At 40.0% G+C, this 26,416-nt stretch overlaps 1 protein-coding gene across 1 annotated transcript in view; it reads left to right on the plus strand.

Moving 5' to 3' along the window:
• The window catches only part of KDM4C (lysine demethylase 4C), a 259,913-nt gene that overhangs the window by 166,853 nt on the left and 66,644 nt on the right, over nt 1-26,416 (plus strand). Inside the window, exons 10-11 of the mRNA XM_081804070.1 lie at nt 13,044-13,181; nt 23,780-23,835. Of these exons, the coding sequence (XP_081660196.1) occupies nt 13,044-13,181; nt 23,780-23,835 (194 nt within the window). The remainder of the gene's footprint in view (nt 1-13,043; nt 13,182-23,779; nt 23,836-26,416) is intronic.

Here is a 26,416-nt window from a genome sequence, read left to right on the forward strand (position 1 = left end):
GAGTTTTAAATGCCTTTTTTTTTTTTTTGAATTAACAAACCCGTATCATCAGTTTGATCTTACTCATCAGGAACGACAAGCTAGCTGGTGGAGAAAAGAGAGACCCCTTCTCTTGGACACTTTATTTATTTATTTATTTATTTTTTAAAGATTTTATTTATTTACTTGAGAGAGAGACACACAGCGAGAGAGGGAACACAAGCAGGGGGAGTGGGAGAGGGAGAAGCAGGCTTCCCGTGGAGCAGGGAGCCCGATGCGGGGCTCGATCCCAGGACCCTGGGATCATGACCTGAGCCAAAGGCGATGCCTAATGACTGAGCCACCCAGGCGTCCCGACTTTAGTTATTTTTAAAGATTTTTATTTAGGGGTTAAATTAGATCTTGGGTGCTATGATTTGTCTGGTTAGCATTCTTTTTTTTTTTAAAGATTTTATTTATTTATTTGAGAGAGTGAGAGAGAGAAAGAGCACAAGAGGGGGGAGCGGGAGAGGGAGAAGCAGACTCCCCGCTGAGCAGGGAGCCCGATGCGGGACTCGATCCCGGGACTCCAGGATCATGACCCGAGCCGAAGGCAGTCGCTTAACCAACTGAGCCACCCAGGCGCCCTGTCTGGTTAGCATTCTTAAAACAAGTCAATCCTCACTTGTTCCCCCTCTCGTGGAAAGAAACGGTAGCAGCATAGCTTGCGGGGGAAAAAACTGATAGCACATGTGTACCCTCCACTTGGTACTTTGCCCAGTGCCATCGCACACATCACCCTTGTGGTCCTTGACATTTCTGTATCCATTCATTATTTCTGTTCTTCCTTTACCAGCCAGGCCCTGTTGTAGGCATCCTACTGTAATGAAATAACAGTAAAAACAACAACAAATTCCACCCCGCCCCCCCCCCCCCCGCCAGAGTTCTTGCTTTCAGACCTTATGCTAGGCTTTATTCCAACCCATTTTTACTAGAAACAGATGATTTTAAGGAAATTGAGATATATGACAATTCTTTTATGATATACATGTAAGAAGTGGTTGAACTGGGATTAAATTCATCTGTATTGTTCTAAAGCTCTTGCTAAGTGCACTAATATTCACTAATGTGTAGCATATTCAAAAGCATGTGGGCTTTTGAAATTTACAATACATTGAATTTTTTAGGGTAGATTAGGAGTCTAGACACTGGAAAACAAAAATAATACTGAAGCTCACTGTGAAAATGGCAGTTCAGTAGGAAGTGGAAAGTTGCATTGGCATGTGCCCCATCTTGTTTAAGATGCTATTTCTCATCCTAGATGGGTATAGCCAGCATAATCTCTAGGATGGGGACACAACGGCCTGAGCTCCTGCTTGAGTCAATCCATGGATTTTTTTCTAAGATAATATGTCACCTGTCATTTCTCCCTGGAATCCTAGGACTTTGTGCTCAGTTATTTAAGTTTTGTTTGTTGACTGACTGTGTAGATAAAGCTACTTCTTTTGACTTGTGTACTTTCCTATCCCAGAATCTCTCTTTCCTTTGGTAATTGAGTCCAACATATATGCTATTATAGCCCCCAAAATAATGATTGGAATCAAAATCTTTCCAAGGTACATGGAGTTAATGATTTTGGTACATCCTGGGGTCACGCATTTTAATAGGAATCTCAGAAGTAGAGCTGTTAATACTGCAGTGTATCACATGCCCAGAGGCTTGTTTCCTGGGGAATGCACTTTGTATCTTAGCCTGAATCCTGCCTTCCTGTAGCACATCAAAGCAACTGAACACATTTTGAGTTTTGGTGAAACCATCACTCATTCATCAAAGTTCTGCCTGGGAGATACATGTTTTTGTTTTGTTTATTTGAGTATAGTTGACACACAATATTATATTAGTTTCGGATGTACAATATACTGACTCAACATCTCTATACATTCTGCTGTGCTCACCACAAGTGTAGCTACCATCTGTAGCCACACAATTTTATTATAACATCATTGACTATATTCCCTATGCTGTGCCTTTTATTCCTGTCACTTATTCATTCCATAACTGGTAGCCTGTATCTCCCACTCCTGTTCACCCATTTTGCCCCCACTTGAGTAAAACATCAGTTTGTTCTCTGTATATATAGGTCTGATTCTGCTTTTTGTTTGTTTATTCATTTCTTTTGTTTTTTAGATTCCACATGTGCATGAAATCATACAGTGTTTGTCTTTCTCTGACTGATTTATTTCACTTAGCATAATACTCTCTAAGTCTATCCATGTTATTGCAAATGGCAAATCTCATTCTTTTTTATGGCTGAGTAATATTCCATTGCATGTATGTACCACATCTTCTTTATCCATTCATCTACTGGTGGACACAGGTAAATAATGCTACAGTAAACATATGGGTGCATATATCTTTTCAAATTAGTGTTTTCACTTTCTTTGGGTAAATATCTACTAGTGGAATTTTGGGCCATGTGGTATTTCTGTGTTAGGTTTTTTGAGGAGATTCCATACTGTTTTCCACAGTGGCTTTGCCAATTTACATTACCACCAACAGTGCACGAGAGTTCCTTTTTCTCCACATCCTTGTCAACACTTGTTATTTCTTGTCTTTTTGATTTTAGCCATTCTGACAGAGTGAATTGATTTCTCATTGTGGTTTTGATTTGCATTTCCCTGGTGATTAGTGATGTTGAGCATCTTCTCATGTGTTTGTTGGCCATCTGTATGTCTTTTTTGGAAAAATGTCTATTCAGGTCCTCTGCTAATTTTTTAATTGGATTGTTTGGTTTTTTTGGTGTTGAGTTGTATACGTTCTTTACATATTTTGGATATTAACCCCTTATCAGATATATCATCTGCAAAAATCTTCTCCCATTCCGTAGGTTGCCTCTTAGTTTTGTTGATGGTTTCCTTTGATGTGCAAAATGTTTTTATTTTGATGTAGTCCCAATAATTTAGTTTTGCTTTTGTTTCCCTTGCCTGAGGAAACGTATCTAGAAAAAAGTTGCTATGGCCGTTGTCAAAGAGGTTACTACCTGTGTTCTCTTTTAGGACTTTTATGGTTTCAGGTCTCATATTTAGATCCTTCTTCAATTTTGAGTTTATTTTTGTGTATAAACTGCATTTTGATGAGAAAAAAAGTTTAAAAGACATTAGATGTGCAGAATGTTCCTATTTGGTTTTTTTTTTTCTTAAATGAACATTGAAAAGACTAAATGCCATATTGTGGTTGCCTCTGGGTGGCAGGATATATTGGGTGATTTTTTTTTTAAAGATTTTATTTTTTTGCACACGTGCATGCAAGAAAGAGAGAGAGAGATAACAGGAGTGGGGCAGAGGGAGGGGCAGAGGGAGAGGGAGAAGCAGACTCCCCTCTGAGTGGTGAGCCTGATGCAGGGCTCAGTCCCAGGACCCCGGGATCATGACCTAAGCCAAAGGCAGACACTTAACCAGCTGAGCCACCCAGGTGCCCTGTATGTTGGGTGATTTTTTAAAAAATAATTTTAGATATACTTTCATGTAATTTGCAGTTTTTCTATAAGAAACTTTGTATTACTTGTAAAATCAGAGGAAAAATGTGAAGTATAAAATTGGAGAAAATGTTATTTAAATACCTTGGCCTTTTATATGATTTTTTGTCTAATGACCTCAGTAGGAGGGATATGGGACAAACTGTAGTTGAGAGAGTCTACTGGTTTCTTCCCTTTGTTTTCAACACACTCTGAGTCTTTTTTTTTTTTCCTTTCAATTCTGGACACATTTTTTTTCTTAGTAATGTGCACAATTCCATCTTCTTATTAATCATTCCTTTCAACATGGAAGATTCCCTTTTGATGTCTTTGGTAGTAATTTTCAGGGAATCCTTGTTTTATTTGCTAGCTAAGACCAAGATCAATATTTTTTATGATTTTCATTATCATCTGTCATTTAAAAAGTATGTAGCTTAATTAAATTGAATATAAATTACCTTCAGCATTTTCTGGAGGTTCCATATCCCAAAAAATAACTTGAATTCAAAATGAAGTGAAATTTCTGTCTTTACTTACTGTGTTCTTAATATCTAGAAATTAGCCTATTCTTGTTTGTCAAACATAATTTACATGTGTGTTAGGAGTCCCCAAACTACCCCCTAAGTTGAATGATTCCCTGGGACTTGCTGTCACAAGACCCAGCACATAGTTGTGCTCACAGCTGTGAGTCCAGTGAAAAGATACAAAGCAAAGTCAGCCAAGCGGAAAGGTACTGGGGAGAAGGTCTGGAGGAACCAGGGCAAGGTTCCAGAGTCCTCTCTGCCATTCCTTACGGCCCTGGAACCACTTGTGATAATAACCTGTGAAACGCTGCCAGCCAGAGAAACTTGTTAGAGAATCGGTGCCCACAGTGTTTACTGGGGACTGATCACATACATAGACACCCTCTGCCTAGCATGTGCCCAAACTTCAGACTCCCAGGAGGGAAGCAGGCATTAACCATACTGTTTGAACAAACAGTACAAGCACAGTGAGTCATTCTTATGAGGGAATGGGCAGAACTTGCCTGAAATTCAAGTTGTCAGACAACTGCCAGGGGCCAACCTTCTAAGCAGGATTTTCAATGAATAGCAGTGCCAGGCCTGCTGTGTGAGTTCCTTTCTACACAACATGCGATAAAAAGCTGGAAATACCCACTTACACCAAAAGCAAAATTGAATTTGCTAGAGTAAAGAATCACCCCACTATGTGCATTAACCTCTATGAGAGTGACTTTGGACATCTTCCCCTTAGCTCATTGGTACTTGGCACTTTAGAATTCTGTGATCCTGGGGGTGCCTGGGTGGTTGAGCCAATTAAGCATCTGCCTTCGACTCAGGTCATGATCCCAGGCCTGCTTGCACTCTCGCTCTCTCGCTCCTTCCTCTTTTTCTCTCTCTGTCAAATAAATAAATAAATAAATATCAATCTTTAAAAAAAAAAAGAATTCTGTGATCCTGTATGTTTTCTAATACTTTATACATTAAGGACTGAAACTGGAGTCCACGTGCCATAGGGTTATATGAAGACTGTCTTAGAGGTCCAATGCAGTGATAGTTCTGAGAGAATTAAGTACTTGTATGCACTCTCTCCGTATATTGATCTGTATAAGAATGAATGTTGGAAGGGGCTACTGATTCTCTTTTCCCTCTACTGTTTTTGCTTTATAGAATAATTGCATTACTTTCAAGGAGATAAACAAAGGGACATATCCTGAGTACAAGTCTTAAGAGAGCAAAACAAAGATTAGGTAATAAATACTGAAGTGAACAGCACATTATTTCACCCAGGCCTTAATTTATTGAGAAAGTTGTGACTGTATCTACTAGCTGCCCATTAAAACCCACGGTCTTCTCTTCCTTGGTCCACACCGAGTCCACATCATCCAGCCTCCCTTGCAGGTAGGAGCTCAGCCAAAGATATGGGAGCAAAAGTGATGGATATCACTTCCAGGTTTGGCTTCTCAATACCCCCACATGTTCTCCTCCTTACTGTTTTCTGGAATGGAGTTGGCCCAGACTAAGACCCCAGAACCCAAATGTTGAGATGGCAGCACTTTTGTCTCTGAATGACAGTGGAGGAATGCTGCCCCACTAAATTATTTGCCAGCCCAATGCTGTTATGTGAGCCAGAAATGATTTTCTATTAGGTTTAAGCTATTATATAGTTGAGGCCTATATTTTACCCTATATACTCTTGATTATCTCTTAGAATTCAGAAATGAGATGCTTGAGAAGGGAATACATATTAATATATTTATTTTATTTTAAAAATGAATTCAGATTATTCTGAGAGAAAATAAAACCATTTTGGCAGATTGGTTTGGTAATGAGGATTGCCTTTGTCTATTGGGTTATATATGTATATACATATATATCAGATACTTGACATAAATTGGGTTTAATTTGCAGTCTCAAAAGTTTGACAAAAATATATTTAAAGCACATATGTAATTATAACTTAGAATTCTATGCTGGAAAATAATATCCTTTAATTTTTTTTTAATCCTCAAATAAAAAAATAAAATGTATAAGGCTTAACTTTAACATATGCAAGGAGAGGTGTAGCTTTCCAAAAGTTTTTTGGGGAATTGTAAGCAAAATATTCGAAGACTACTGCTGTATAAAGAGGACTGTTAACAAGTAGCTTAAATGAGTCTTTGTTGACTTGATTGATAAATAGGCAGTTAGTTATTCACTTGTGTAAATGAGCTAAATGTCCAGGGCAAACCTAAAGCAAACGACAGACACTAATGCTATAGCTTGAACATCTTCTGCTGTTATAAGTCTTCCAAATTACCCTCTTAAAATATTTGTAGATCTCATCAGGCAGGTGAATGGAAAGGTTGAGTAAGTGATCTTCCTGTAAGAAAAGGGTATGCGTAGTGGGATTACTTCACTTAGTGCTGCCAGTAAACCTGAGATTTTATTGTTCCTTCTCCTTTCCTGAATCTCTTTTATGTGCTGAAGAGGCACATAGATACGGGATGGGCCTCGGGACCTGGGCCACATGTTTGTACAGAAGAAATTGAAGAATAACTCGGTGACTAAAGTGCTAAGGGAAGGACTTAGTCTAACACAATGCAATTTCCTAAATTTATGGTTTGGCAAACCTGATGCCTATAGGGTTTTAAATAACTTAAGGGAAACATTCCTACTTGTGCCCCATACAACACACCAAACTCACTGCAAGCAAGGAACAACAGAGGGAAACCTGAGCATGTGTCCTCCCTGCAGATATGTAAAAGATAGAGGAAATCATCAGCTCTCACAGGTGATACTGCCCCAGTGTCTGAAAGTATCTCCAGGAGTATGTCCCTGGCATTCATCCACTTTGAAGATGTTGGCAACCATAAATGCCAGAATCACACGTGACATTTCTGTTGAAAAACATTGAACACACCCCATGGGCCCAGAGCCTGCATGGGTAGTGGGGAAATCTGGGAAGTAGAATAACTGCTTTGCGTGAGGAAATATGAAGACAGACCTCTTAATATTGACGGAAGAAATCCTTTAAGTTTCTGGTGTCTGCAAAACAAGTGTCTAAAGCTCTGGAGATGAGTTAAAAGGGGCAATCAGTAGAAGGTAGAGCAGGTGCTAATAAGGAATGGCTTGTGTTACTTCAGAAACTCAAGGAACAAGATGAATATTCCAAATTTCTTGCACTCCTTTAGAGATTGGATAAGGGTAGGAACTAAAGAGCTAATTACTGGCTAAAGGGACTCTTTAGGAAGGTATTTAGGTAGATGATGTTTAGACATGAGGTGCCTTTCACTTGGCTTGGCCCTTCTCCCTGTGAATGGCATCATGGTGGCTCTGAGAATGGAGTCATCAAAGAAATACTCCAGAGAACTGCATGCCTCCCTGTAATCAACATGTCTCATAACACTTCATTGTAGAGCATATTTATCACTTTCACTTGTGGTGAGGACTATAATTCTATTTTAGCAGGAATTCAAATTGAACCAGAACGCTTTCTCCTTCACCAAGCTATAGCTGTCACCAGTTGCTTGATGATGTAGCTTAGTATTTATCCAGTGTCAAGATTTGACTATATATTAAGCATGTCAGGCATCCCAATAAGTAGCCCTAATCTGTTACAACTCCATTTTTGCCAGTGGAAATTTCACCTGCTAAAAAAAAATAAAGGTCTTGCAGTTCAAAAACAAACAAACAAAAAAGAAATACTCCAGAGACTTCCTTCTCTGGAAATTCTGTCCTTCCTCCAGGGCAGAGACTATAACCTGTTCATCTTTGCATCGATGGAGACTTAGATGGGGCCTGAGTCCATACCCAGAAAAGGTTTAAATGATGAATGAATGGGTCAGTTAGATTTCCCTCCAGCCTCACCCACTAGAACAGCACAGAGGGACTCAGACCAATACTTCATTAGGAATAGTGTGTGCTCACCTGTGTTTCACTTCAGGATCCCTAGCAGGTAAGATTCAGGAGGAGTTAGGAGGAGACCCAGTCAGGCATTGTCACTGATACTATGATCAAGGTAAGACACCAGGGGCAAGGGCATCCCATTTAGAGTGACTCTATAAACGCTCACTAGATCTTTCAGAGCCTTGCAGTTTGGGTCCTCTCTGAGGTTGATGATGGAAAGGATAGTGCTTCTCTTGTATCCATTTGCAGAGGCAGAGCTTTGACTGCTTCCTGCCTGTGAGCCCAAGCATGCCTCCAGAGGACTGCAGGCAGTCCTTTTCCTGTGAGAGTCTGCTTTGGTCCTGGAACCAGCATTGTCTGCTGACTTGACACTTCATCTCGACACTACTGGGTTGTCACACTCCACTCTGGATCCAACACTGCTTCAGAGCCACTTCCTTGAGGGCAGGATGATCTATAGGGAATAAAAAATGAAACAGGCAATTCTGTCAAGCATTTGCAGTAGCAAAACAGAGAGCTGACAATAGGGGCTTATGTCTGTTGTTCAACAGAATGCTCAAGGTGCATACAATAAAAGGAAATTGTCAGATTTAGGAGAAGTGATAAAATATAGAACCAAACATTACAGGCATTTTCCTTATTTAATATTTATGTTCCTTGCCATTTTTAGGGTTCAGTCTCAAGCAGGGATGAGACCTGCAGTTCCCTATTGTGTATTTTCCTAAAGAAGTGAGCACAGATTATTTATTTATCAAATAAGTGGAGTTCTGTCAGTTCACCAGCCTGGAAGAACTCAACAGTTCAAGAACATTTTCCCCCATTCTGAGTCAGTGTTTTGTGTATGTGTTCGTATGTGTGTATTTATATAACACACACACACACATATAAAATATATATATTTAGTATGTGTGGATATATGCCTTTTGTATGTCAGGGGAAAGGGATTGGTGATATTTACTCTGGCTGTGTCTTAACTTTAGCTCAAGATCATTAGAAAGTCTAGATTAGCATTTCTGTGCAAAGGGTAGAATACCAGGAGGGATCTTCTTGTCCTAGTTCTGCTGCTGGCTGTGAAACTTAAAGCAAGGTACTTAATCTCTAGGTGTCTATTATTATTTGCTACCTGTAAAATGAGATAATCATATCTAACATCCAAAGACATAACGAATCACGAATTATCACGTGCAAAGTGCCTAAGGCAAATGGAAGTTAAGTTACTTGTGAGACAAAGTGGTATTGTTTAAACAGTAAAATTGTTAGATTATATTCCTTCCTTATCATCCCTTCTCTCAAACGAAAGATAGGAGAGGTCTTTCCACTGTACCTCTATGGGAATTTGACTCCAGGTCATTAAGGGGTTTTTTGATTGGGAGATGGTTGAATGAGTAAAAGCATTATGTAGAGACAGGACTAAAAAACCTTAGAGAATTATAGGAAGGATTCAACTGGCAGCCCATGGTATAGCCATGGCAAAAAGTTGCTCGGATCATCACCTTTAGGTCCCTGTAATCAAGTGTCTAGGGAAGACAAGGCTCTAAGTGACCCAAGTATTTAGTGCCATAAGCATTTTAGTGAAAATAGGTTTAATGGAGTTAGTTGGTTGCTTCTAATGTACTGGGGAATGTAGGGAAAGAAAATAATGAGCGTGGAGCTTTTAATTTAATGTCAGTGGTAATGACCTGTGTGCTACTAAACTGAAGCTTTAGGAGCCCCTGCCTGATGCCACCATCTGTGAGAATGGCATGGTTCTGATAGAGGTTACTCCCTCAGCCTTGGTCCCAGATTAAAGAAGGCCCAAAGCAGAGTCACAACCAACATTCAACATGAGCAAGAAACAAACATGTTGTGTTGTTAGCCACTGAGGTTTTGGAGAGTGTTGCTACTGGAGCATAAAAGATGATAATATAAAGTCTGTTATTATCTGCTTTTGAAAAATGCTCCCATAGTGTCCTATAGTAGGGCACAATGGACTTGTTCTTTAGTAGTTGTTCCAAGCATTGATTATGTCCTAATTCAGGTCTCCTTGGCCATTCATGAAGCTGCCACCATAAATATTACCCAGTGCACATTGTGTGTATTTTAAATAGCCATTCCACTTATGAGCTGTGTGATCTTGGTGAAGTTTCTGAAATGCTCTGTGCCTCGGTTTCTTCATCTATAAAATGGAAATATTTTTGTTGCTTATCTCATGGAGTTTGGAGGATTAAGTGAATAGTTTATATAACATCTTCAAAGCAGTATCTGACATGTAGTAAAATTTTTAATGAGTGCTTACCATGTTCCAGGTCCCAAGCAGTTACTTATAAGGGGTTATACTTAAGGGCTTATAAACATGAATGAAGACATATTGGTCCCAATGTTCTTGGAGCTCATAGGTCTAGGTACAGAGATATGTTAAAAAATGATTAATTATGAAGAGAGTGGTACTGCAAGAGTATGTATCTGGGAGACTAAGCTAATTTGGAGGGTCAGGAACAGATGGACCTGAGGAATGACATTTAAGAGCTGGAAGATGAGTAGGTGTAGCCATGATGAAGGTAGAGATGGAAGGAGTTATGCAGGTAAAGGGGGTGGAATATTCAAGAGCCCTGAAGTGGAAAGCAGCTAGGTACATCAATGATGTGAACTGAAAGAAGCAAGTGAGACCCTGGAGCATGTGGCAGAGGAGAGCACCAGGGCCTTCGAGGGCATCCTGGCCATGGTTGTGTGACACTGGGCAAAGACTTACCTTCTTCAGGCCTCAGTTTCCTCATTTCTAAGGTAAATGATCCTTTCAGTTCCAAAATTAATATTCTAGGATTTTTCTCGCCTTTTCCTTTCCTTGTTTCAAAGAGCCAGTGAGGCTGTGCCAAAAGTTGTTTCTAACAAACTCTAATTGTTTAGAGAGAACTAAGAGGAACAACCAAAGGGAAGAGAAGAATAGATTCTTTCTGGTCTGATGCTTAACCCGACTTTTACGCTGTAAAATACAGAGTCATGATGGCTGACCCTTGAGTAGCTCTGGGTCCCCGAATGACATTTAATCTTGCTTGAGGGTGGCATCATATTGAAAGCTCCTGCTAGACGCAGAAAGGCGGGAGTTAGGGTTATGGTCCCATGTCCCTCCTCTGCTCATAGGAGTGTGGGTTTTTAAAAACTTTTTTCTCTTGTTGTATTTTTCTTCTCAGACTGCATGGTGAGATAATTTTAGTGTTTCTAGAAAACGGTGCTCCCCACTGAGTTTATACATTAACCCCTCCTGAAGTGAATGGAGCATACAGCGGAAGACCTTTTTTTTTTATTTTTCTCTATCTTTTATTATTTTTCATTTAAAAAATTTATTCATCTGTAGTACATTTGAATCCTAGAGCAAGCAGGAAAGTTTTAAAAATTAGTAGATATTTCTGTATTTTGAAACTCCACTAGCCCTAATTGTGAATTTCTGAGTTAGGACACACAGGATTTTGGTTGTGTGTCCTCCTATGTACCTTGATTGCTGCAACAGTAGCACCAGGATAGTATTACTCTTTTGAGTAAATATGCCTTCTGTCACAGAGAGGAATAATTATCCACATTTTGTGCTGTGTTTCTCAATAGAATCTTTATGGAAACGTGAGGCTAGGGAAGACCGTGGAGTTGGGAGAGTCCACTCTGGAATAGGCCGCTCTGAGAGAGACGCCCACCGTCCTCTCAGTTCTAGTGCCCCCACCCCACCTGCCACACTGTCCTTGCAAAGTCAGCACTCTGCTGGGCACTACCCTGTTCAGCCCTGCCTCCTGTCTGAGCTGCTGTCAGAGTGCTCTTCGCCTTGGGTAACTGTAGGTGCCACCAGAAGATCCCTGGGATTACGGACTGCAGGATCACAGGTACCTTCGACCTGGTGCACATACCCCAAGTACCTTCATAAGGATAGGTACAAGGATAATTCATACTTTCCCCTAAAGTTCATCTGCCTAAGAGCAGGCCTGCAGTCTACAGGGTCTCCTGGCCTCCTGCCCTTCAGTCAGTCTCCCACTTGACTCGCCCCCATTTCTAATCTCATGGTGGGATCCCACTCCTGCCCCGAGTTGGAAGACCTCTGGCATGCTAAGCAGAGGAAGGGTGCAAAACACTGGTCTTAGTAAGTAGAGTTGCAAAGGTAATGAATGTAATGACAGGGTAACATGTATTTATTTGCTGCTCAGATGGTTCCTTTTCTTTACTTTGGACAAAACTGAAGGAGTACCCAAAGGATGTCAGCTATTAGATAGTGCCGGATAGTGGCTGGTGTGCATTTGGGCATCTGACTTGGAAAGAGTTCAAAGGAATTGAGGAATATTGCTGCAACAAAACTCCTGCCATGCTACTTGTTGATGTGAATGCTTTTTTAAAAAAAGAAAAATACAATTAAAATGACACTTGAAACTTGTCTCACTCTAGCAGTGTGTGAAATATACTCATATTTACATAAGCTAATTTAAAAAAATCTTCATTTGTTTATCTGGTTAAGAGATACATTTCCAAAAAAATTTACTTTTTAAAAAAATTTGCCAATATTATAATATATACATAGCTTTTAGTTACACCTTTTTTTAAAAGTGAAATTATTATTCAACTCAGAAGGTTTTTTCTTAACTTAGAGACTTGTCAGAGGAAAATTACTGAAACTTCAATTAATATGCATATTTTTGTTATACAAAGGATTATGGTAGGGTGGTCAATAAAGGCTGTTTTGTCCATTCACTTTAGGGGAGGTTCACATCCTATCCATAAATGATCTTTATGTAGTTCATCCTAAATGGCATTTTTGAGCTCCCCTTCAAGAACTTTCAGTTCTTTATTGCAGTTTTTTAGACTTATTAGTCAGGATTAATGTTGGTCCAAGATCTACCTGGGATCAGTCAAATAACATTGATTTGAAAATTATTTGACTTCCAAAATTTGAGTCCATCAGATAATCATACACAGTCAGTGATTTCTAGCCATCCTTCTGGATCTTTTGATCATAAAAAATTTCCTCAGGATATGAGATGTGGCTATTATTAGGCAGTATGAAATAGTCTGAAGGGTTTGACTTAATGGACTAAATTTGCTACACGTTGCTAGGGGTGCATTGTCTTTGTTCTTTCTCTTATGTGAGAAATTTGTTGCTGTTTCCTGTGTCTCAACAAGATAAATGAACTAATTTAAAATATTTTCCACGCCTCATCTGTCCACTCTACAAGCTGTCAATGGGCTTGGATTGGGAGCTTGCATGCCGCAGTCCTCAGCCAGGAGTATTGTTATTATGAAAAAAGAATGTTGTTTCCATAGCAGCTTGGACCGCCTTTGCAAGTGTGCTTTCCGCATTCTTGCAGGATCCGGTAAGAAAGTCGATATTTGGTCGAGCTTTCTAAAGTGCGTTTGCTTGACTTAAATGAAGTCATTACATTTCTTTTTTTTTTTTTTAATTGAAGAGGTGGGAGAAAATTTTCAAGAAACAATGAAGGGAGAAATTTTGATGAGTTAAAAACCAAAACAGAAAGGAAGAAGAAAAATATTAGAGTTATTAAAATTTAGAGTTATAAGAATTAAAATTAGAAAAAGTTACTATTTGTCTTCAAGATAATGTTTCTAATTTTACATATTTTATGGGTTGGAAAATGTAAAAAATATGGAATTTTCACAGGTTTATTATTTTTTACAATCACTCATGTTTGTCATATATTCCTTCATAGCACATTTAAAGGAAAAATTTTATACAGAACATCACAGTGGCACACAACTGTAAGGCATTTTCATCCTCTTTTGCATGGGGATCAAGTTCTTCACAATATTTTCTTATTGGTATTTATAGAGGAGACAGAGCAAAGAAGTGATAAGTTGGAGACAATTTTTACTGTTTCTGAGATAGTACAGACGGTTCCTTTTGGATTTTCTGAACTTTTTTTCTACTTAATAATACATTTTAATGAGTCTTTGGGGGAAGTCATAACTTTACTACACTGCTTATCACAGCCGCCTGCTCACATGACAATACTCTTGTGAGGTATAATATTAAAATCATCTCTGGCTAAAAGTGGATTTTGGCTTTTAGCCTAACACTGAGCAAGTAACCTTTCCAGTCCAAGTTAAATGTTCCCATAAGCTCCTTAAAACCAAATTTTCCTTGTTAAAAAAAAGTTACTGAATATAATTCCCAAAGGGTAGGGTATGGAAGCTATTTAAATTAGATTTAAAAAAAATCCTTCCTGTATTTTGCTGGCTTGGCTTTTCTTTTTTAAGTGTTTGATAGGTACTTTGCTAGATTTGACATGAGAGGTCAGAATTCTTCCAAGGAAGGTTGATGGTCCATCAGATGGGTTCAGTTCTGTGGTTTGAACTGTGGCTTAAAGCAGAATGCCGATGCCTGCCACCCAGTGCTGGTGCCTTCCCTGAGACTCTTGGCAGAATCTATCTCAAGCCCCATCTTTGTACTTGACTGTGACCCTGTTGCTGTCCAGAACTCTGAACCCCCAGCTCCCTCATAACACAAGGCCAGGCTTTCCTGTGGATTCCCAGTAGGTCAGCCTTAAGATAGATGTAAATTTGATAGATGCACTTCTAACCTCTTCTTAGCTTTCTGTGGGAACTTTGACAAGTACATTCTTTCTCCTAAATATTTTAACACACAGCCTTTAAAATGACATTTACCTCTTCTAGGACCATTTTTGACAGTGGCATGTAGTAGTCTTATTTTTATTTTATTTGAAAACATCATTTGCGGTTTTATTGAAAAAAATAAAATATTTATCTCCACAGCTTGCTATCAGCAGGGAGGATAAGCATTCTTGGATGGATGGAAGGTTTATTGGTGGAAAGAGTCAAGAAGCTATTTTGTGATAAAGGATTTCTTTGCATTTTTTCCTCTAGTCAAGAAAATTACTTGTGGGTTCTTGCTTAAAAAAAAAAAATAATCCCTCTGGTGCTGCTTTTAATTTGATCAGGTTTAAAATGTTTTCAGAAGGGTTAAGCTTCCTTTGCATTAGTCTGGTATGATCAAATAAAGGAATGGCTTTGGAATGGGCTAGATTTTTTTTACAATGCTGTTCGGCCTTTCTAAAGAAGGTGCAGTATAGTGGACCAGTCAAAATAGGACCATTTTTACTTGTCTTTGAGGTATGTCATGTATCCCTTTTCCGTGGACAGATTTGACTCATGTTGCAAGAATTTATGTTTCCTGTGATATATATCCAATGTACCCAACTGTCACTTTAAAAAAATAGGTATATACCACAACCCACTGTCATGATTTCTCATGTAGGGCTGCTGATAACTACACTTTACCTGCAAAGGGGAAGAATTAATTGTATATCCTGTTCTTGTTCATGAGGTAAAAGTTTACAAGATAAAATATAATCCTGGTAGGGCATAGAAGCATTTTATGAGCAGGTGGACCAAGTTGTGAAAAGACTGTATCATAAGGCCTAAAACTTGGGGGAACCCCAAAACTTCCACTGCTTGGGGGCTCTGTGTTTAGTCTGATCCTCTGCTGAGTTCATGAATATTTCAAGTGGACCTGAACAGGTGACTCTTTCTTCCCTGGGAAAAATATGGTTTTTAATAGAACCTTTCAGTCTGTCACTTTCCTGGGAATGGCTTTAACCTAATATAAACCTGAATCCACCTGAGAGAAATAGGAAAACCCTGTGTGACACTTTGCCAAACTTCACACAAGTCTAATAATAGAATAGAATAATTTTTCTGCCCTACTAATATAGATGTTTTGTTTTGTTTAACTGAAAAACGTAAAATCATTTAAAGAGTTTTTCCCTTCTAGAAGAAAGGAGGAATACATGCTCCCTATACTTAAACAAGGGTCTATGAGCCCAGATATCTAGCTGCCTATATTTTGATGAATGATAGATACATACATAAATAGATACATGATTTTAGTAACCCGGCTTTAAAAAATAGTTTACTAAACACGGCTATAGCAGAAAAAAATGAAAATACTTTAAAGTCCTGGATACAAACCCTGAATCTGGTAAGGAGTGCCTCTCCCCTCCTCCCGGTTAATAAAAATAAATCTGAAAAACATACACTGGTGATAAAGAGTTAAGATGTGGTCATCACACCTGCCATTGAAATGGGAAGCTAGGACTGAAGAATGAACATATCAGCTCACAGCTGGGAAGATGTTGGCAGAAAAAAATATCACATGGCACTGAGTGAGGCCAGGCCCAACAAGGGGCCTTACTACAGATTAGTTTGAGAAGAGTTGTTGATGGTTGTCCTGCCGTAGGGCTCCAGCCACAGGCTCCGCAAATGCTGTTATATTCTTTGTGAAGATTTGTTTAAAAATCACAGTCTTTTTGTCCCTTGATGGTACACTCCCCTGATAAACAGTGTGATTTGATTTTCTGCCCCATTTGTGTCATATATCCAAGCGCTTGTGCCTTTTGCTTTGGCAACCTGAAACGAACTAATGTATTATCACATTCTGTTTCTCCCCCCACCCCATCTTTTAAAGAAAATAGTAACAGTGGCCATGTTTGTAACCTTTTATGTTTAGAGAGCACTTGTACCCATTATCCCATTAATCCCCACAGTGATCCTGCTAAGTGTAGCTGTAGAAACTGCGGCTTAGAGGCACAGGGGAGCTCACTCAGGAACACTCCTTAATGGGAAAGCTGGAACTTGAACTCTAGCCCCCACCAGTGCCTCTACTCTGGCAGGTAGGGGTTAAGAGGTTCGAAATTGCTCAAATACCAGCAAGCATTATGAGCCCCAAAGCTTACTTTATTGCAAAAAAATGGAGGCCTTGCACTCTTCTGTTTCCTTATTTTGCATTAATCTGATCAGGGCCCGTGAAAAGGATTCCAAAGAAAAATGTTTTTCCTTTGTAACTTACCATTGAAAAGTACCACTTTGGCCTCAGAATTGTAGCACTGAAACATATATGTACGTACATTGAGACAAAAGCGGTTTATATTTTACTACCTTGAAGCTTGATGGACTCCTGTTGCACGGAGCAGCAAAGGGGCTCTCTCTTTCTATATAGGTGTACACACGAGAGAAATGGAAGTGTGTGCATTCCAGGGTGAATTGGATTATCTTCATCTTTTAAAAAAGTAATGTGAGTGATAGAAGACCATGCTTTAGTTCTATGATTGCCAATGAACCATAATATAAGCAGTGAATGTCTTTTAGAGTATGAATACGTTCTTTCACGCATTTGCGTGGGTAATTCATTGTTCTGTTTAAAAGGATCTCACAGAAATGGAATTTTTAAATATTGAGAAATCCATTAAGAAATGGAGGGAGAATGAAACACTCATTATAAGAGCCATGCCAAGGATAACTAAGATGTGGCCTAGCATCTGAAAAATTTTTACTTTTTTTTTTTTTTAAAGATTTTATTTATTTGACAAAGAGAGACACAGCGAGAGAGGGAACACAAGCAGGGGGAGTGGGAGAAGGAGAAGCAGGCTTCCCGCGGAGCAGGGAGCCCGATGTGGGGCTCGATCCCAGGACCCTGGGATCATGACCTGAGCTGAAGGCAGCCGTTCAACCGACTGAGCCACTCAGGCGTCCCTGAAAAATATTTACTTTTAATCAAAATGAACTTTTACAGAAGTTAATGTTCTCAGCCTTTGGCTGAAGAGTTCATTGTTGGGCTGGTCTAACATCTGTTTGAAGTTGGTCAGCCAATTTTTCACAAAAGGAAAATATTGTATACAATGTAGAGAAGGTATTGTCATTTTCATGAAGAAATTCTGCATTTTTGGAATTGACTTACTCCTCCATTGCAGCTACACCTTTTTTTAATGACCTGTTCATGGCTAGTTGCAAAGACAGGGAAACTGAGGATAGTACAAGGTGTCTTTGGTTCATTGTGGGAGCAAGTCAGCTAGTTCCGATTCTGAAATGATAGGAGAGGAAAAAATAGCTCGAAAGGTATTATGGTTCATATCCTATCCTTTTTGTGTTATTATTGTAAAAACAATAAAACAACAATCTTAAAAAAAAGAAAAACCCAGGATTCCACTAACCTAAATATGATATTCTTCATTTTTGCTTATTCATTGAAATTCTGCTCATTTGTATGCATGGTTGTAATCACTGTGTTCCTAGTGATTGTAGACATTTTTAATTGTTCTGTGTCAGGAGTTCTTAACTCTTTTGTTCCATGGACTCCTTTGGCAGTTTTTGGTAGAGCTTATAGATCTCTTTTCAGAAAAATGTTTTTAAGTATTTAAAATAAAATACCCCAGATTATATAGGAGACAATGTTGAAGTACACTTACTAAAATAGCTTTAAAATTAACTCATGATATGGTAACATGTGCTTTACTACCATTGTATTACATAACAAGATGTGACAAAGTCATAGTTAATTTCTGAGCGTAAATATTTTGGAATTGTGGAGTGGAGGGCAGAAGAGTTGAGGAATGTCATGCCTGATGGTCCCTATTGTCTGGGTGAAGGAAGAGGCTCAGTTGTCTTTAGAATGTGAGAAGTTGGGCTGGGGTTGGAGAGAGGTAAGGTTTTGGAACAGATGAGGCAGCATTGCTTAGTTCTTATTATGTCTCAGGTACTGTGCAAAACTTTTTATATATGTTTTTTCCTTTAACCCTGAGAACACTTTCAAGAGGAATAGTTGCTGTTGTTGTCGTTACTTGACCAATGTAGCAACTAAGTTTGGAGAAATTACCCACAAATAGATCATTCACTGTCCCTCAAAGGAAGTCTACCTAAATAATCCAGAAGCCATATCCCTAATTGGTAACGCCAATGCAAGGCCACATTGGGGGCAGCGTTAGGATTCAGTCCCAACCCTTGATGAGAGCCTGTTTTGCTGCCTTTTGTCCACTTCCCAAATTGGGAAAGATAGAAAGAATTTCTAAGTGACCCTAAGGGCCACTGGAGATTGGAAATCCTAAATTTGTCTATTCTAGAAGACAATCCTCAGACTCACTGTTAGGTGATTTTTCTCCTGAAGCAACTATCGTAGAAACCTGAACAGAGCAAAGCAGTGGGTTAGGGGGCTGCAGAAGACAGGATGGGCTCTGGACTGGACAGTCTGTGTTCACACCTTAAATCAGCTCTTTTCAGGACCACAGTTGTCTCTGCTGGAGAGGTTCTTCCTCTGAAAGGTCACCTGAGACACCTCAGCCGAGGTTCTTCCTCTGAAAGGTCACCTGAGACACGTCTGCCATGCATTCATTGACTTCATAGCTTTTCATCACTGCTTCCTCAGGTTGTTTGGAGACATGTTGCCAGGGTATTTTAACTTAACATAAATTTTCTCACTGTGGTCTGAGACCGGTGTAATTGAAAGACAAGAGGCAAAGAGGTTGGAGCAGGCCACAGACAGAACACTTCATGGGTGACAGTCTCTAATAAGGGTCAGATGTATGCGGGAGCCTTGGGACAGCTTCTGGTGCTTGGAAAGGAAGCATGTCCCAGCACAGCACCTTGTGTAGCCTTCAAAGAAAAATGATGAGGCTTCTATATGTGTCTTTTTCCCAACCACTCGAATAAGTACCATTCACCAAGGTAAGTATATGCAGTAGGAGTGTATATAAATGTTCATTTAAACTGTTAAAAACCACATGTGGGAAGTTGGATAAGAAATAGGTACTTAGAACCTGATTTGTGGGACCCAGTTCCCTCATTGCAGATTAGCGAATGGGAGATGATTTTATTGTTCCATCGCAGACCTCACCAATGAATGCAATTTCAATAAATACACAGAAAACAGAGATTTAAAAAACCATACACACCTCTCTAAAAAACATTGAACAAAACAACACTGCAGCCTTTGATGGGGTTGGATATCTGCATTGTCTCAAAACAAATACTGCTAAGGATAATTAGTCTCTGTCTTTGTTTTATTTTTTGGTCAAATAGCTTTAGGCCTTCAGCCTCGAGGCCAGAAATAAATAGAAAATGTTTTATAGTCGTTGATTTGATAATGCCAGTTCCAAATCATATCTGATATTCATAATAAATAAAGTTTCTTGGGGTGGGGGAGGGCTGTCCTTGGGGCAGTGGAAAGCTTTGTAAGCCAGCCTTCCGAAATCATGTGAAATAGGACAATTGTGTTTCTTTTTAAATTCAGTTCTGAGGATTAAATGGTTAAAATACCGTCATTTCGAACATTAATTCAGAGAGATGTAAAAACAATACAGTTTAGAAATCCACCTAAGTTATAAGTAACTTTGCAAATCTGGGTTTTTTTTTAATAGGGTAGAGAGCACATATCAGTGACTTCAGCAGGGCCTACTTGTACCAAAAGGGCAGAGGGTCTTTAAAAAAATTGTAAGTAAATAATTCAGTAATTTTGAGTTCAAGTAAATGCTTTATTCAGGGAGACTAAGAATTACTGTTTGATCTCTTGTAAACAATAATCTCAAATAATGTAATTTCCTCTAGGAAACAGGTGGTCTTTAATATTAACATAAAAAGAAATAAAAATGCAAATACAGGAGTACTTAGAGAATGTTTAGTTTGTGATTTAGGAGGCTTGCTTTTCCCACCTATCCACTGAAAGATGTTTAGTGACACTTAATAAGTACTCAGAATAAGATTTGTTCTAAAGCTCTCTGTATGCTGTAATTGTATGCCCCTTTCGCCCTTTAAATTTGAAATAAACTTGAAATGAAGAATGGAACCCAAACAGGCTGTTAGAGAAGTAGAAATGATAAGTGATTGATTTTTCTCGGCATAGGTAACATTGCCTATTTTGTGATTCAGCAAATGCTGCTATATACTATCAGTGAAGTGCCTCTTTCAACATGAGATTGTGATGTTGCCTTTAATTTATTTGCAAATGCTACTTTTATGTCTGGGTTTTCTGCACAGCCCAGGTAGTAAGTGCAGAGGGGAAGCTCTGTTTTCTGTTGAGGGAGGGTAGAAAAGGAAGGCAGGAAGCATTCAGAGGCTAGCCTGTTTCCCCCAGGAGACCTTCTCTTCACTTTTTTATGTTCAGGTCCCCTCCACCTTCTGTGACTTCCCCTTGTGTTGTGCCTGTGCTGAGCTAGCATTCAAAACCAGATCTGTCTGACTTCCCAGTCCATGCTTCCAACTAGGATGAAACACATGTAGGCAAGTCAGAGAAGTGTGGTGCTTGGTCAGGGTACTCCCCAGATACTGTGTTTGTACACTGTGCCAGGTACCTTCGATAACAAGATGAGTAGAATTTGTCCAACCCTGGAGGAGCAGAAGATGAACAAGCAAAGAGCCATGCCTGAACAATAAGCGTTCAGGGTTATTCTGATTTTCTGGATCGGCTGGTCTGGAGAGTTGCTTGGTTGCCTGAGGTTTAAACCTAAGTCACTCAGAAAATTGTAATAAAATACCAGTTCTGTTTTTCCATCTAAAAATTAGTCACCACTACTAAGCCTTCAACAGTCTCTCATCTTGGCAAGTGAAGGTGAGATTCGTGTCAGGTACCATCCAAGACTTCTGAGACTTTCTAGCCTGTCATTTCTTAGTTTTGCTCACACTTCTGCGCTCAAATCTGCCTCATGTTTTTCCACCTCTGAGCTTTGTTACATCTATTGTAGAATGTCCTTCCTCTTTCCTCGTGCTGCTGCGTGTGCACTGGCTGAGACCTGCTGCTCCTTCCAAGGCGAGTGAGCACAGCATCCGCCTGCTCTTGCTGGCTTCCCTAGTTCTCTGAACCCCACTGGCAGCTCCTCTGACCCATGGGGCAGACCCTATATCCCTGCCCTTGCAGGCTCAGCCAGTGTGCAGCGTGTCCCCAACACTCTCCAAGGCAGTGTCTGACCTGGTGCAAAAGCATTGCATGTTGTCTGTAAACTCCAAGAAATAAATTACAGGAAACTTCTGACTTTTTACTTTATTACAAGTTCCCTAGAGCCAGCCTGATGGAACTGACCCAGTGGTGCCTGGACTCAGTGACATGTGCCCTCAGTTCAGAGGGGTGCACAGGTCCCTGCCTGAGCTCTGCTGCTACATGACCTGAGCCATCCAAGCAGAATCATACCTGCTTTCTTGTCCCGTATGGGGTGTCCCTTGAGTGGCTGTCATGAAGTTCATCCTCTCTTGCCCTTGCCCCTCTTCGAGACTTCTCAGTAGAAGAATGGTGGAAGGTGCTGGGTTGGAGGAAGGTAACCAGCTGAGGCACACATGTTGGTCTCACCTTGGTTCTCCAGCCCTCTCTCCTAAATCCAGTAGCACTTCATCTTGATTATTGTGATGACCACTGCAAAGCTTTTGTTACAGCTATTCTTATATGCCAGATTAATCTGGTTGGATACACAGATGGTATCTGTTTCCTTTTTATATCTCCTGTCACATTTTGCAAAATGCCTTTTATATGAAAGATATTTAATAGATATTGAATGGCTGAAATAATGAATTAACACATAATATATAATAAGGAAACAATCATTCATTTAGTCACTAAATATTTATTGAGCACCTGCTATATGTAGTCAGTGTTCTGGTGCTGGGATTAAAAGGTGCTTCCAGAAGGATTCCTATTTGATGAGCTTCCCTGTGGTGTATCTTCTGATCGAAAATAAAAAGTGTGACTGGGCTGTTGACATAGTACTTTTTAAGAGTCATTTGTTAATTTGTCAGTCTGTGTCTGAACTGCAGTGGCTTTTCCAGTTCTAGAATTCTTTTGTGCTTCTTATTTAACATAACTCAGGGCCAACAATGACTGCCTAGCCTTGTTTTGAATAAGTGTAGCCTTTGACCTGGTCCCTACCACCTCTGCGCATTTTTCTAGCTCTGTCTCTTGGCCTGGCTGAGCTCATTCCTGTGCCCTTTCCTCTTTATCCTGCTACTTGACTTTTTCTTAGCTTCTCATTTTTTGTGGGGTGAATCTCACCAAACAACAAGCAATGAGATAAATGACTTCTGATACATATCATAAATAAGAATTTAATTCAACACGCTTGACACCATAGGCCATATATTTTAATGCTCTGAACTTGAAGTGTAGAAATAACTTTCCATAAGGAGGAAACACAGGACTTACGTTATGAGCTGATGCATGAGTATTCAGAATTGAGTTTTACTGTACCATTTCATAGTGTCTGCTATTTGTAATATGCTAGATGGCTGAGATCAGACAATTCTGTGTGGTGTGAGTCTGCATATTAATTGCCGCCTCGCACAAAAGCAGCCCAGTCCTGTAGTGTCCGTCCACAGCGGGTCTCGGTTTCCCATGTTCCCTCTCCCCTCCTTCCCCAACTGCTCTTGAGCTGTCTGGGTAAACTGATTTCGCTTGGTATCATTCTACTCCTCTCTCTGGTCCTTCTGAATCTTGCTCTCACATGACAGCGGTTGCATCCTGCTCTTCCTTCTGGCTAAGGTGTTTACATGTCTGTCTCCTCCCCTGGACTGGGAGCTCTCTGCTGTACAACTCAGACTGCGTCATCTCAGTATTCCTCCAGTGCTGGCCAGTATTAGCACCTAAGTGATTGACTTAATACTGATGAACAGAACATAAATTTTACAGGTAAAATTGAAAGAGAGTGGGAAGGTTCTCCTTTAAAACCTGTGTTCAAGGTCTTGGAGTAAAATGCAAGTTTCAGCCTCAACAATAGGGTTATCCATTGAGTCTAACATTATTCCCTCTTTCAATTGGGAATGTTAGTTTGCTGTTTAGTGCTTGGGAAAAGTGTCTTGAGAGAGCAAAAGAAAAAGGGAATTAGCGAATATTATCATTAGCTTGTTACTTGTCTGATAGGGAAACACTAATTAAAAAGCATTGTGCCTGTTTTGGAATTACCTGCCTATTTATGGAAGGAAAAAGAATCATAACATTGTCGAAACAACAGTAAAATCATACTACAAATCATATTAAAAGAAAAAAAGGGGGGATGGGATGTGCTTTGAACTTCCAACTCCTTCACAGCTCATCATTTCTTGATGCCCTTTGCCAAGCAGTGTGCTCAAGGAATCTAATGATACACAAAGCCTCATTGCCAGATACTTCATTAATTCCTCAATCCATTAGGAGCCTTAATGGCCTATGCCATTGGAATAAGTATGGAAATCCAGTCCCCCAAGAAGGTACAGTACTCTATAAATCATACCCGCCTGAGGATTCTCTCAGCCCTTGACACAGAAGAATAGATGAAAAATCATTGCACTTCCTGAATTGCGTTATCCTACAGGCTCTCAGAATAATTGACATCCTTTAACTCTTTAACCCTCAGCCCTTGGTTCTCAAAGTGTGATCCCTGGATCAACAGCATCAGCACCATTGGGAACTTGTTAGAAATGCAAATTCAGTGGCCCTAGCCCAGCACACTGAAACTCTGGGGGTGGGGCCAGCAATCTGTTTTTTTATAAATTTTTTTTTAAAGATTTTATTTATTTATTTGACAGAGAGAGACACAGCGAGAGAGGGAACACAAGCAGGGGGAGTGGGAGAGGGAGAAGCAGGCTTCCTGCTGAGCAGGGAGCCCAATGCGGGGCTCGATCCCAGGACCCTGGGATCATGACCTGAGCCGAAGGCAGACGCTTAACCGACTGAGCCACCCAGGTGCCCCCCCCTTTTTAAAAAAGATTTATTTATTTTAGAGAGAGAAGAGGGGGGAGGGGCATAGGGAGAGGGAGAGAGAAACTTAAGCAGACTCTGTGCTGAGCATGGCGCCTGACAAGGGGGCTCCACCTCATGACCCTAAGATCACAACCTGAGCTGAAACCAAGAGTCGGATGCTTAACCGACTGTGCCACCCAGGTGCCCCTCGATGGGTTTCTAAATTGAAAGGACCATTTTTTCTTAAAGATTTTATTTATTTATTTTTGCGAGAGAGGGAGGGGGCGAGAGAGAGAGAGAGAGAGAGAATGCACACATGAGCAGGGGGGAGAGGCAAAGGGAGAAGCAGACTCCTGACTGAGCAGGGAGCCCCACGCAGGACTCCATCCCAAGACCCCGGGATCATGACCTGAGCCGAAGGCAGCCGCTTAACCGACTGAGCCACCCAGGCGCCCCAGCAATCTGTGTTTTAAGCAGGACTCCCTGTGACTCTGACCTGCTCTAATATCCCTGTGGCATAGTTCTATAATGAGGGCTTTTTTTTTTTTTTTTTTTACTGTTGAGGAAACATATGAGCAGGCCCATATCTACTCTCATATCCCTGATCCATATCCACCCTGACCTACGTGCTCGGATTCAGTTTAATTGAGCAGACATTAACTGAGTAGCTGTTACATCCCAGGCATCCTTCCTAGGGAACCATAAAGGTAAAGGACACTTTAAAGTCTCTCTAGTGTCATCTGTGCTAGTGTTTTCCTGCAGTGCTGCATTGGCCTTCCTGAATGGCAGCCCCGCCTGGACTTCGTTCTAAAGCATCCAAAATGATGGTCCTCTAGGCTGCCTTATTTAACTTCTCAAAGCCTTCATTAACCATCATCCACCAGTTGGCTCCTCATCCTTTTCCCAGTGGCACACTGGCACCTCTGTGAATTGCAGGAAGGATGACCCTATCTTTCTGAACTTTTTCTGCTTTTAAATGCCTGATAATCTTGCTGTTCACGCACTCCCTACTATCCCTGTCCCTCTAGAATTGGTGTTGCCCCTACCCCCTATCCATTTTCACACTAAGGCCGCTGCTAGAGAGGTTCTTTCCTACAGAAGACAGAGTGTCCAACCCTGATCTTAAGGGAGCAGCTCTGTTTAGAGGAAGGCGTAAAATCTCTATCAATAAAGGGCAACAAGAATAAAAAACTCAAAATTTACCTTCCTCCCAATAGCTGTTTCCCTAATCCAAGTCCTCATCATCCTGTGCCTCAATATTTCTGTGGCTTCCTAATAGTTTGTTTTCCCACCTCAATCCATCTTGCTGATAGAGTGATCATTCTTTCTTTTTTTTTTTTTAATTTAAACTTTAGGTAGTTAACATACAGTGCAATATTGGTTTCTGGAGTAGAATTCGGTGATTCGTCACTTGCATACAACACCCAGTGCTCATCATAACAAGTGCCCTTCTTAATACCCACCATCTATTTAGCCCATCCCCACCCACCTCCCTCCATCAACCCTGTTTGTTCTTTATCATTAAGAGTTAGAGTGATCATTCTTAAATACTAATTCTATTATACTAACTTCAAATACATGCCCAAGGCCTATAGCAAGGGTCAGTGAACTAAGGTATGTGCTTGCTGTTACAAATAAAGTTTTATTGGAACACAATGACAGTCATCATTTGCAGATTATCTGTGGCTGCTTTTGTGCTACAGTGGCAGAGTTGAGTGGTTGCAACTGGGACTCTATACCATACTAGCCTAAAATATTTATTATCTGGCACTTTAAGAAAAAGTTTGCTATCCCTGGTCTGTTTACACATAACATACTGACATATTTGGGTTTAGTTCTGCCAACTTACAATGTTCTTTCCCTTTGCTCCTGTTTGTTCTGCTTCTATTTCCTTCCTTTTGTGTCTTTGTTTGAATTCATTATTTTTCCTTATTCTGTTTTGTTTTTCACACTATTAGTTAATTGGTACTTTTACCCCTTTCCCAGACAATTCAAGAACATTAGAACATTTTAAACGTCTTTTACCACTTATTCCTTATATGCTTCAGTTGTTATCTGTTCATATTCTCTATATTTGAAACCCAGAAGACATTACTATTATTGTTTATA

The sequence above is a fragment of the Leptonychotes weddellii genome, chromosome 14, assembly GCF_054177405.1.
Source record: "Leptonychotes weddellii isolate Sample4059 chromosome 14, ASM5417740v2, whole genome shotgun sequence".
NCBI lineage: Eukaryota > Metazoa > Chordata > Mammalia > Carnivora > Phocidae > Leptonychotes > Leptonychotes weddellii.